At 48.5% G+C, this 12,802-nt stretch overlaps 1 protein-coding gene across 1 annotated transcript; it reads right to left on the bottom strand.

Moving 5' to 3' along the window:
• Nucleotides 1–2,659: 2,659 nt before the first annotated feature.
• On the bottom strand, nucleotides 2,660–8,974 carry LOC129016372 (recQ-mediated genome instability protein 2-like). The gene is made up of 2 exons (XM_054455777.2): nucleotides 8,662–8,974; nucleotides 2,660–3,791 (listed from the first exon to the last, which is right to left on the bottom strand). Exons 1-2 carry the CDS (start codon nucleotides 8,954–8,956, stop codon nucleotides 3,643–3,645), a joined length of 444 nt encoding a protein of 147 aa, XP_054311752.2. The 5' UTR covers nucleotides 8,957–8,974; the 3' UTR covers nucleotides 2,660–3,642.
• Nucleotides 8,975–12,802: the final 3,828 nt, after the last annotated feature.

Genomic DNA, 12,802 nt, shown 5'->3' with positions numbered 1-12,802 from the left:
GACAGAGTCTGGCTCTGTCGTCCAGGCTGGAGTGCAGTGGCACGATCTTGGCTCACTGAAACCTCCGCCTCCCAGGTTCAAGAGATTCTCATGCTTCAGCCTCCAGAGTAGCTGGGATTACAGGTGTGTGCCACCATGCCTGGCTAATTTTTTTGTATTTTTAGTAGAGACGGGGGACTGTGTTGCCCAAGCTGGTCTTGAACACCTGGCCTCCGCTGATCAGCCTGCCTCCACCTCTCAAAGTGTTGCAATTACAGGCATGAGAAACTGCACCCAGCCATTGTGACTAAGTTTTAACCTAAGAATCCTGTAACAGAGATCTCATTGTCTGCACCAAAATTAAATTTAAATGCAATTAAAAGCAACTGATTGAATGACCCAGCCAGGGAGAACACCTAGGCAGACATGATGATGAAATGGAATGTGGTGTCCCGGATGGGACCCTGGAACAGGAAAGAACATTAGGAAAAACCCAGAGAAATCTGAATGAAGTACAGACTTGGGTTAATAACATCTCAATATTGGTTCATGAATTTTAACAAATGCACTGTACTAACATGTTAATAATAGGGGAAGCTGGGTACAGGTATATGGGAACTCTTTGTACTATCTTTGCAATTTCTCTGTGTGTGTGTGTGTGTGTGTGTGTATAGACAAGAACATACTGATCCTCCCAGCAATAATGATTTGGTGCCTACTAAGTGTCACATACCATGTAAAAGTGATCTACACATATCTTCATTTATTCCTCACACCAGTGCTACGAGCTGGGCATAATCTGCATTTTACAGATAAAGAAACTGAAGAATGGAGAGGTTAGGTACCTTGCTCATAGTCACACGGCAAGGTTAGTTGCAGATGAAGTGCTCAAATTCAGGTTGACAGGACGGCAAAGTTCCTGTTAAAGCTCAGCAATATTGCCTGAAAAATCCCAAACTGTGAACATAAAACAGTTCAAAACAAGCTTCTTGTGGGCAACAAAAATGATGCACACTTTCCAATCTGCCTGGCTTTAAAAAGAAAGTAGTTTAAAAGCACAGCACACCCAAGACACTGACAACACTCAGAGCTGGAGACGATGTGGAACAGTGACTCCCCTTCATTGCTGGTGAGAATGCAAAAGCAGACTGGCAGTTTCTACAAGGCTAACCATAGGTTTACCATATGGCCCAGCAATTGCACTCCTAGGCATTTACCCCAATGAGCTGAAAACTTAGGCCCACACAAAACCTGGGCATGAATGTTTACAGCAGCTCTATTCATAGTTATCAAAGACTGGAGTCAAGATGTCCTTCAATAGGTGGATTAGATAAAACTATGGTACATCCATACAATGGAACATTATTCAGTGATAAAAAGAAATGAGCTGGCTGGGTGTGGTGGCTCATACCTGTAATCCCAGCACTTTGGGAGGCCAAGGTGGGAGGACTGCTTGAGCCCAGGAATTTGTGCCTGTAGTACCAGCTATTCAGGAGGCTGACATGGGAGGATTGCTTGAGTTTGGGAGGTTGAGGCTGCAGTAAGCTACGTTCGTGCCACTGTACGCCAGCCTGGGTGACAGGGCAAGGCCGCATCTTAAACAAACAAACAAAAATAAAAAGCTCAAAATAAATAAATAAATAAATTAGCTGGGCATGGTGGCACACATGTGTAATCCCAGCTACTCAGGAGGCTGAGGCGGGAGAATCGCTTGAATCCGGGAGGCAGAGGTTGCAGTGAGCAGAGATCACACCACTGCACTCCAGCCTGGGTGACAGGGTTAGACTCTGTCTCAAAAAAAAAAAAAAAAGTCCCTAAGGAATTCTTCATGTTTCTATCTTGTAATAAGCACGGGCATTTATTGAAAAAAAAAGCTAACAAGCTGCAAAAAGACCTGGAGGAGTCCAGACACAATGGCTCACACCTGTAATCCCAGCACTTTGGGAGGCCGAGATGGGAAGATTGCTTGAGCCCAGGAGTTTGAGACCAGCCTGGGCAACATGGCAAAACCTTGTCTCTACAAAAAATACAAAAAAATCAACCAGGCATGGTGATGCACACCTGTAGTCCTGCTACCTGAGAGGCAGAGATGGGAGAATCACCTGAGACTGAGAGGTTGAGGCTGTGGTGAGCTGTGATTGTGCTCTTGCACTCCAGCCTGGGCAAGAGTGAGATTGTCTTAAAAAAGAAAAAAAAAAAAAAAGATATGGAGGAATCTTATATGCACAGTAAATGAAAGAAGCCAGTCTGAAAAAAATTACTTACTGTATGATCCAACTATGTGATATTCTGGAAAAGGCAAAACTGAAAAGAAAGATCAGTGATTGTCAGGGTTGGTGGGGAGGGGTGAATAAGGGGAACCCAGAGGATTTTTAGGGCAGTGAAACTATTCTGGATGATATTGTAGTGGTGGATACACGTTATTATGCATTTGGCAAAATCCACAGAATGTATAAGAGAAGGAATGAAGCCTAATGTAAACTAAACTTTAGTTCATAAGAATGTAATGTTGGTTTATCAAATGTACCATCCTAATAAAAGATGTTCACAGCTGCAAAAACTGGGAGTGGGGTGTGCGTGTGGAGTATATGGGAACACTGTAGTTTCTCCTCTATTTTTCTGAACACCTAACACTGTTTTCTTAAAAGTCTATTAAAAAAAAACAAACCATACAGCCTATTAAAAAATTTATTAGAGGTAGAATATCAATAATCCAGGTGAAAGTCTACAACCATGTCAGAACATAATCTAACTCCTTTGATATTTACAATCTCAAAAAATTCAGGCATGGGTACTAAGCAGACAGCAGAAACCCAACATTCAAAACAATCACTGCAAAAAGTCATTCCATACAAAGACAAAAGAACTCTTAGAACACCAGGAGGCTCACCATGTCTCACCCAAAGTTATGAAGCAGAAGTTTAGCTAATGCCTGAAAGGCATCCTTTATCTTGATGCTTTTCATTTCAACAAGAAATTCTGAAAACGTCTCAATATCTCTGAGTAATGGAAGAAGGTATCACTTTCTCTAGCTAGGAAAAGGCATAGAGCTGCATCTAAATGTTTGAGTGGTCTTCCGAAGCAGAAAGGGAGCTGTTGTCTTTCAGGGGCCGCCATGCCTGCCGTTAGGAAATGCCATTTGACTTGCACACTGGTTATGGTAGTTGCTGATGAAGAAGATGAGGAGCCAGGATGTCATTCCTTTTTTACACAGTCTGTCTTCCTGCCCATAACCACACTTTAATCACCATGGGCAATGACCGTACTTAAATTTTGCATTGTAAAACAGGGACGCAGCAGTAATGGAAAAAGTATCATCACTCATAAAATTTGGAAAATGCAACATGAGACTTCTGTGCCTCAGAGAGAGAGAGAGAGAGAGAGAGAGAGAATTAACACACACACACCAGGAAGGAAAAAGAAACACAAGCATCTGCTTTTCACAGCAAACACAGGCAAATCAAGGGGCAGCAGAGGCTGTGTCACTGAAGTATCCCAGGATTTAAACATTCCTACATCCGGACTCCTTGGTCAACCAAAGCAAGGCTCTCTGAAAAACTTTTGAAAAATACGCATTGAAAAATGTCCATGAAATCCACATCATTATAAGCTTCTAAATAGTTTCAGGATTTTGGTTGTTTTTAACGACAGTTCCAACATTATCTAAGGAATATTCCTGTGTAAATCTTCTACCTCCAGCTCCCACATACTTTCATGGATGGGATTATCAGAAAGGTCTGTCATCTTCACAGCCTGCAGGCAGGGCTCAGGGCTGCAGGCCTGAACCACTCCCATCACCATCACATACTTTCCTAGAAAAAGAAGAAAAGCCCATAGTAATGTTCTTTTTTTCTTTTGAGACAGAGCCTCGCTCTGTCGCCCAGGCTGGAGTGCAGTGGTGCAATCTCGGCTCACTACAACCTCCGCATCCTGAGTTTAAGCGATTCTTGTGCCTCAGCCTCCTGAATAGCTGGGATTACAGGTGCCTGCCACCATGCCTGGCTAATTTTTGTATTTTTAGTACAGATAGGTTTTCACATGTTGGCCAGGCTGGTCTTGAACTCCTGACCTCAGGTGATCCACCCACCTTGGTCTCCCAAAGTGTTGGGATTACAGGTGTGAGCCACTGTACCCGGCCATCTTCTTTGGTTTCTGATTTTACTAGACCAAACAAAACTGTCATGTAAAATGTAACCATGCCCAAGGAATGGAGGAGATGCTCCCATCAGAGCCAGTTATAATTAGGTGGCTCTGAGGCAGGGGCAGAAAACCTCAGCTTTCCTCTAATCCCGTTCCTTGCTCAATGCTAGGGTATGTGACTGGTTTCTGTGCACAGGACACATCCTCTTTCTGCAGACACCCTCTGACAGTTACTAAGCAATCCAATTTTCCCTCCACATTGCCGAAAAGGCTGGGCAGGCAGCCCCCCGCCCCATTGTTCCAACTGCTGGGACCTATCCCTGCCACCTCCTCCAGCACATACAAGTAAATCCACATAAGGGCCGGCTGCCACCAGGATGATCTAATGACATATTAACTGTGACTCTCTACCCATTCCCTTGAGGAAGTGACTCTCCTTGAAAGCAAAACTTGAAACTTGGCCAGTCTCAACCACACAAAACCTGATTGTGTAAAAGAAAACTCCAAACGCTGCATGAAGGACAGGCCTGGTGCCAGCCCCGCTGCCTGCCTCGTGAGGCTTTCATTGCACTGCACGTGGGGCCTTGGGCTTTGACTGAAGGAAGCCAGGCAAGCTGACCCCTGATCCTGCTGTTCAACCCCAGGCAAGATGTGTTCAAGTATCTCAGAACTCCCCCCCACGTTCCAACTGGGTCCCTCTGTGACAGAGGCTAGTTCTGAAAATGCACTTGCCATCCCCTCTGAATGGGCTTAAAGTGCTGGTAGGGTTGGAACACACAGAAGTAGAACGACTGAAGGCCCAGGAAGAGAAGAACAAGCCCAAGGGCATTCCAACCGGGAGAGGGGAGGGGAACAGGAGCTCTACTGGGAAGGCACACACAGCCAGCCGGATGAACTCAAAGGCATGCGATGGGACAAATTGGCCCTGTAGGTTCTACCCATACCCTCTCCCACTCCAAAGCAGCTCTCCACTGTCTCTCCCTCTCCTTCCCGCATCCCCACCCCGCGGTTGCCATGACCATTCCAATGGCTCCAGCCCATCTCCTGCCAGCTTCCTCCCCTTAGAAACCATCCCCACCCCACTGCTGCAGTCAACATTCTCGAATCCTCCTCCTGCCTCCAGAACTCAGTTGATCCAAGCGCGATCTAGGTAAGCATGGTTTCTCTGATTCTCCTGCAGACAGAAAGCAGCTTGAGGGCAGGAAGAGCTTCTCCTTCAACTCTGCCTCTTCAGCACCTTAGGTTTATGGAAACAAACTCCTGGATGTTCCAGAGGAAGAGGCGGTGGAGGAACAGCACTAGAGCAGCAATGCAGTGAGCAGAGTTCAAGGCCATCTTGAAGCAGGCAGGTCCTTCCAGACAGCCACTGAGGCTCATCAGGATAGAGCCCTCCTACCTTCCACCACTGCCCCAGGCTCCCCAAAGGCATGCGGCTCTATCGCCTTCAAGCCTTTGCACAGGCTGTTCCATGGAGCTGCACAATCTCCTGCCACTGCACACAGACAGAGAGTGCCCAAGTGTCCCAGTTTTAACACTGAAAGTCCCATGTCCCAGGACCCTCTCAGTCCCAGGCAACCCAGGAGGGTTGGTCCTTACAGATACCTCCAATGCATCCTTCAGGGCTGCCTCTTCCAGGAAGCCTTCCCTGAGCCCTCAAACCTAGATCAGCTGTCCCTCCTCTGCGCCACCTCACTCTTGCCTGCAATGTTACTTTGTGTTTTAGTGGACTGCTTACCTCCCTGCCTCCCTGATGGCAGTGACTCAATTTTGTCAAGCTGGACTCAGTATTAATTAACAAGAGGAAATGACACGGCCCCTGCCAGCTGGCATTCAGGCCAGTGGGTATGTCAGACAGATTCACCAATGCCCATGGGTTCAAACACTGAAGTATTTACTAGATGCCAGGCTTATGCCAGGGCTGAGACCAGATAGGAGACTGCCCCAGCCTGCCTGCAAGGTGCTTTGCCTGCAAACCAACACACCAAGCAGCACGGGTTACTTGCTGGGCCAAGGCTAAGGCCAAGGGTTGGCAAACTTTTTCTGTAAAGGGCGAGATAAATATTTTGGGCTTTTCCCGCCATAGGGTCCCTGTCCCAAATAAAATTCTAGCTGTGGTTGGGACAGCGGCCCGAGACATTCTGTAAATTACCAATGTATTCCAATAAAACTTAACTTATGAACACTGATGCTTGAATTTCATATACTTTTCACATGTCGTGATTTTTTTTTCAACCATTTAAAAATGTGAAATCCTGCCAGGTGCAACGACTCATGCCTGCAGTCCCAGCACTTTGGGAGGCCAAGGTGGCCAGGAGCTCAAGACCAACCAGTCTGGCCAACACGATGAAACCCCATCTCTACTAGAACTACAAAAATTAGCCGGGTGTGGTGGTGCACCCCTGTAATCCCAGCTACTCGGGAGGCTGAGGCATGAGAATCGCTTGAACCCAGGAGGTGGAGATTGCAGTGAGCCATGACTGCGTCACTGTACTCCAGCCTGAGAGACAGAGCGAGATTCTGTCTCAAAAATAATAATAGTAATAAATAAACATCTTAAAAGCATTTTTAGTTCGCAGGACACATGAAAAGAGGAGGCCTGTAGTTTGCTGACCCTGTCCTAGACCAACGCTGGGGCTGAGGGCAGGCATACATAGAGGGAAGGCTGAAGGGTAAGGCTGTCGGGAGGGAACAGGAGCATGTGGCAGTAAATGGGTCCCCATATTTTGCACTCTCACTGTGAGCCAGGCGCAGTACTAAGGCAGTTGTTTACTTATTGAATCCACACAACAGGCAGGAATGATTAGCTCCTTTTTACAAAACAGTACAAGTCCAGAAAAGTTAACAAAAGTGCTCCAGGTAGCTCAGCTGGGAAGGGGTGGAACCAGAAATTCGACCTAAGCCTGTCCAAGTCCAAAGCAGCTCAGGCCAGACCACTGACCTATCTGCCTCTAGTTAGACTCCAAGACTGAACAGGAAGGGCCCTTAGGAATGAAGTGATCTTGGCCTGATTTCCCAGGGGAGGGAGCCTCAGACCTCCTCAGCTTACACCGCACATCCTCTAGAAGCCTCCCTGGGCCACTCAGCACCTTGCACATCCTCATGGGTCCCCAGGGATCAGCAATCCTCTGGGACATTTGCTCACCGCCTGTCTCCCAGCAGACTTTATCTGGGTCTGGGCTGCAGCCCAACACTGCACATGGGGGGCTGATGTACAACACGTGCTCAATTGACATCCCAGGGAACAAGTGAGATGGATGCCCACTGCCTGTCACTCAAGACAATTGGTTCTTGGAGCACTTACGTGTCAGGCACTGGGCCAAATGCTGAGGATACAGTTGTCAGGACCACACAGCTCTGGACCTCCAGTAGCTTGGTCTGGCCCAGTGGTTCTCAAAGTATGGCCCCCAAACACCACGTGTGGTGGGTGGTGCAGGCCTGTAGTCCCAGCTACCCAAGGAGGCTGAAGCAGGAGGATTGCTTGAGCTCAGGGCCAGCCTGGGCAACATAGTGAGTCCCTTATCTCAAATAAATAAAACATTTAACAAGTCGAAATTATGGTCCCCAGGCCAGCAGCATCAGCATCACCTGGGAGCTGGTTAGAAATACAAATTTCCAGCTCCAACTAGACTTCCTGACTCAGAAACCCTGAGGGTGGAGCCCCAGCCATCCCAGCTTTAGCAAGCCCTCCAGGAGAGACTGATGCTGGCTCAAGTGAGAGCATCGGTGGTTTAAGAGAGGAAGCAAGCAGGGCGCAGCGGCTTACGTCTGTAATCCCAGCACTTTGGGAGGCTGAGGTGGGCAGATCACTTGAGGCCAGGAGTTTGAGACCAGCCTGGCCAACATGGCCAGTCTCTGCTAAAAAATACAAAAATTAGCCGAGTGTGATGGCACATGCCTGTAATCCCAGCTACCCGGGAGGCTGAAGCATGAGACTCGCTTGAATCCAGAAGGTGGAGGCTGCAGTAAGCTGAGGTCGCGCCACTGCACCCCATCCTGGGCGACAGAGTGAGACTCCGTCTCAAAAAAAAAAAAAAGAGAGAAGAGGCAAACATGAGTGAGCTACAGCCCAAGACAGTTCAATTAAGCAGAGGTACAGGAGGGTCTCCCGTTCCTAGGGGCCAGGGAGGACTTCCCTGAGAAAGGTACATTTGAGTTGAGACGTTAAGGATGAGCAGAAGTTTCCCAGGAAAGTATTTCCCAAAACTTGATGGAGAACAAGGATATCAATTGGGAGAGGGGGCTTGTGACAAATGCAGGTGCCCGAGTCCCTCCCCGGAAGATTCCCACTAGGGGTGGGAGAGTCCCAGGAATCTGTATTTGTTAAAGGGACGGCAGGTGGTGCTTATCATCAGATCAACTTCACCAAGGAGGGACCGGAGCAAGGGTACCCAAGCGGGGACCCGCAGGGGCAGAGGCCCGGAGGAGGGCTAGACCCGCCCCGCCCCGCCCCGCTTCGAGTGTCAAGAACGAGATCGAATCTGGCCTCGGCAACTTCTCGGCGGACAGCAGGGAAGAGGGCGCCCAGTGAGGCCCGGGCATTACCTGGGACTAGACAGGGCCGCCCGCGCGGCACCCGCTCCAGGCCAGGGACCGAGAAGTCCCCGCTCGGGTCCCGCAGCCGCGCCTCGCCGCGGTCCGCCATTACTACCCTGCCCTGCATCCACGCGGCCGCCAGGTCCAGCGGCCCGCGGCCCGCCGCCGCCCGCGACAGCCGCCACGCGCCCGGGCCGCCCTCCGCGTCGCGCCGCAGCTGCTCCGCCAGCACCTTGAGTGGCGGCGACCTAGGCAGCCGCACCCCCGCGGGGCCGCCTGAGAACGAGTCCGCAGCCGCCGCCATTCCGCCTAGCTACCGCTTTCCCGCCAACTTTGAGAAACAGTGGGGCCCGGCCCGCAGCCACCAATCAGGAGCGCGCTGGCAGAGCCGGCCAATGGTCGACGTCAGAAGGCGGGACCGCCGGGCGAAGCGGCCCTCTCTAGCAGCCAGGAGTGCGCATGCGTAGATAAAAGTAAATAAACGCCCTCAGGAATGAACGGAGGAAATGGGTTAAACGAGAATAAATAATTGAAGGCAGAGAGGTAAAGAACTTCCTCTTTCAACGCATCTCAAAATTTGGCGTGCATGCAGATCACCTGCAGAGTATGATTATTCATCTTTACATTGCCTTGTTTTGAGGTTAGTAAATACTGAAACGAATTAAGAGTCCGTCTTTATTGGGAGTGATCAGGAATCCAGTCAGGAGATAAGGCTCCAGTCAGGAGATAAGAGGGGAGACGGGAAGAGCTGGCAAACCTGCCCTTTCTTTTATTATTATTTTTATTTATATTTTAATAGCATCACATAATTTTAAGGTTAATAAAATATATTGCTATTTTTCAGAAAAGAAATGCACATTTATTGTAAAAAAAAATAGAAAGGGAAAAAATGTAGAATAAGAAAATAATTGTAAAAGCCGCTTATAGATATCCACTGTTAATTTTGGGGTATATTAGCCTTTAGGCTTTAAAATGTGTGTGTGTGTGTGTGTGTGTGTTGTGTGTGTGTTTGTGTGTGTGTGTATTTTTTTTGAGACAGGGTCTCTGTTGCCCAGGATGGAGTGCAGTGGCACAGTGACGGCTCAATACAGCGTTCACCTCCCGGGCATAGGTGATTCTTCCACCTCAGCCTCCGGAGTATCTGGGACTACAGGCGTGCACCACCACGTCCAGCTAATTTTTGTATTTTTTGTAGAGACAGGGTCTTACCATGTTGCCCAAAGTAGACTGGAACTCCCGGGATCACGAAATCCTCCCTCCTTGTCCTCCCAAAGTGCTGGGATTACAGGTGTGAGCCACCACACCTGACCTATTACTGATATACAAATAGTGTTTTGTATATTGTTTTCACTTAATAATGAACATTTTTCTGTATCAGCAAATATCCGTCTGCTTCCACTTGAATAACTGCATAATACTCGATTTATCTTATCACATATTAAACCAATATCCTGTAGTTCGACATTAAGGCTATTTCCAATTTTTCACTTTATAAATATAGCCACTGTGGACCTACTTAAAAGATAAATTTTTTTTTTTTTTTTTTTTGAGACAGAGTCTCGCTCTGTCACCCAGGCTGGAGTGCAGTGGCACGATCTCGGCTCACTGCAAGCTTCGCCTCCGGGTTCACGCCATTCTCCTGCCTCAGCCTCCCAAGTACCTGGGACTACAGGCACCCGCCACCATGCCCGGCTAATTTTTTTTTTAGTAGAGACGGGGTGTCACCATGTTAGCCAGGATGGTCTCGATCTCCTGACCTCGTGATCCACCCGTAAAAGCTAAATCTTTGTGCACATCTTTCAAATAAAATTCCCAGGAATCTCTCCCTAAAAGTTGGATGTCCCCAGTCAGCAAAGTCCACAAATCCTAAATCAGGCAATCCTTAAAGTCAAGGTCAGTTCTTAAGAGAGACTTTGAGTTCCCAGGGCCTCCTGCAGTACCAGGCATTCAGAGAGTATTCAGCAAGAGCTTGATTTTTTTTTTTTTTTTTTTTTTTTGAGACAGAGTCTCTCTGTGTCACCCAGGCAGGAGTGCAGTGGCGCGATCTCAGCTCACTGCAACCTCCGCCTCCCGGGTTCAAGTGATTCTCCTGCCTCAGCATCCTGAGTAGCTGAGACTACAGGTGGGTGCCACCCGCCTGGCTAATTTTTGTATTTTTTAGTAGAGACGGGGTTTCGTCATACTGGCCAGGCTAGTCTCAAACTCCTGACCTCGTGATCTGCCCGCCTCAGCCTCCCAAAGTGCTGGGATTACAGGCATGAGCCACCGCACCCAGCCAAGAGCTTCATTTTTATAAAATTGAACCAGGTCCTATTGTAAGAACTTTGTAGAAAGTACCCCATGTACCCCCACAGACCCTGAAAAGTCTGTTCTACACAGGTGAGGAAACTGAGGCTTAAGGAAGCTAGAGGGCTGGCCCATAGACTCTCAGTAGCCTCTATGAGGTTTTGGCCTCTACACCTAATATGGTTTGGCTGTGTCCCCACCCAAATCTCATGTTGAATTGTACTTCCCATAATCCCCACATATCGTGGGAAGGACCCTGTGGGAGGTAATTGAATCATGGGGGCGGATACTCCCATGCTGTTCTAGTGATAGTGAGTGAGTTCTCACAAGATCTGATGGTTTTATAAGGTGCTTTTCCCCCTTTGCTCAGCACTACTACTTCCTGCTGCCACATAAAGAAGGACATGTTTGCTTCCCTTTCTGCCATGATTGTAAGTTTCCTGAGGCCTCCCCGCCCTGCGGAACTGGAGTCAATTAAACCTCTTTCCTTTATAAATTACCCAGTCTTGGACAGTTCTTTAGAGCAGTGTGAGAACAGACTAATACAACACCTCAACCCTGACCTATAAAGTAACCAGGCTCCTAGGCTGAGAAGGGAGCAGGAACATTAACCAAGAGAGAATCCAACCCGTTCATGCCTGGTGGGTCCTCACTGACCTTCCCCCACGGTACCTTAAGGACAGAGAAGTGATGGGGAAGGGAGTTAGGGTGAAGGCAGAAGCTCCCAGACTTCTTGTATGAGCCTGGGAATTCCCCATCATTCCCTTGGCCTCCAGATTCCCTGCACCCGCTCCCACAAGCCCAACACCATGTTGCTGGCAGAGTGATCTTTTCAAAACACAAGTCTTAGCATGTCAGCACCGGGTTTATAACACCTTGATGATGTAATCCACACATCTGGAATGTGAGCATTCCAGGCAGAGGGAACTGCACATGGAGGGGCCAGACAGGGGAGAGAAAGCAAGAAGCATGTAGCAAACTGCCAGTAGTTAAGAATGGCTGGGACACAGAGTAGAAATGGAGGACTGGGGATAGATGAGTCTGGCCCTACATAACCTGCATTATCCCCATTTTACAGATGATGAAACTGAGGTTCAAGCCAATGACAAGCCTGAAGCCACATGGCTAGTGAATGGTAGAGTCAGAACTCAAACCCAAATCCATCTGACCCCAAACTTCATGTATCTTGAACTACAGGCTCCATCTCACTGTTCACACTCTCACCCACCTCCACCCATCAGAGGTGCCTCTAGACCTTTGCTTGTGTTGTTTGTTCTCTGCCTGACATGCCTCCCCCTCAATCACTCTCAGTTGAAACCTGGCTTAGTCATCAAGTGCCTGCTCACCAGCAAGACTTCTTCTGTTCAGGGAGCCTTTCTTGAGCCCCACCACTGGAATTAACCTCTTCCTTCCAGACCAGTTTGCTGGTGCTCCTAATCCACGGTTTCCCAACCTCAGCCCTACCGACACTGGGGCTGGATAATCTTTGTCGTGGGGGCTGTTGTTTGCACTGCAGGATATTGAGCAGTACCCCTGCTTTCCACCCACTAGATGCCATGGCACCCTCCTCAAGTTGCAACAATCAAAATATGTCTTCAGACATTGCCACTGTCCCCTAGGGTACTAAATCACCTCTGTGGAGAACCACTGTCCTAAGCTACAATACTCACTGCCCTCTGTTTTGAACCATAAATAGTTGTGTCTGTGTCTGTCTTACCAGTAAAGCCTGGGTTCTCAAACTAAGTTGTCAGCAGCAGACAGACAGGTAACCCTGGTGTAGCAGGGGCAAACCGGCCTTCTGATGTCCTGGCAACAGGGGTCCATCACACTCAGCCGGTGGTTGTCACGCAGGACTGTGGGCCCA

Source organism: Pongo pygmaeus, chromosome 18 (assembly GCF_028885625.2).
Source record: "Pongo pygmaeus isolate AG05252 chromosome 18, NHGRI_mPonPyg2-v2.0_pri, whole genome shotgun sequence".
In the NCBI taxonomy this organism is placed as follows: domain Eukaryota; kingdom Metazoa; phylum Chordata; class Mammalia; order Primates; family Hominidae; genus Pongo; species Pongo pygmaeus.
The sequence above is the reverse complement of the archived record's forward strand: the minus strand, read 5'-3'. Positions and strand labels throughout refer to the sequence as shown.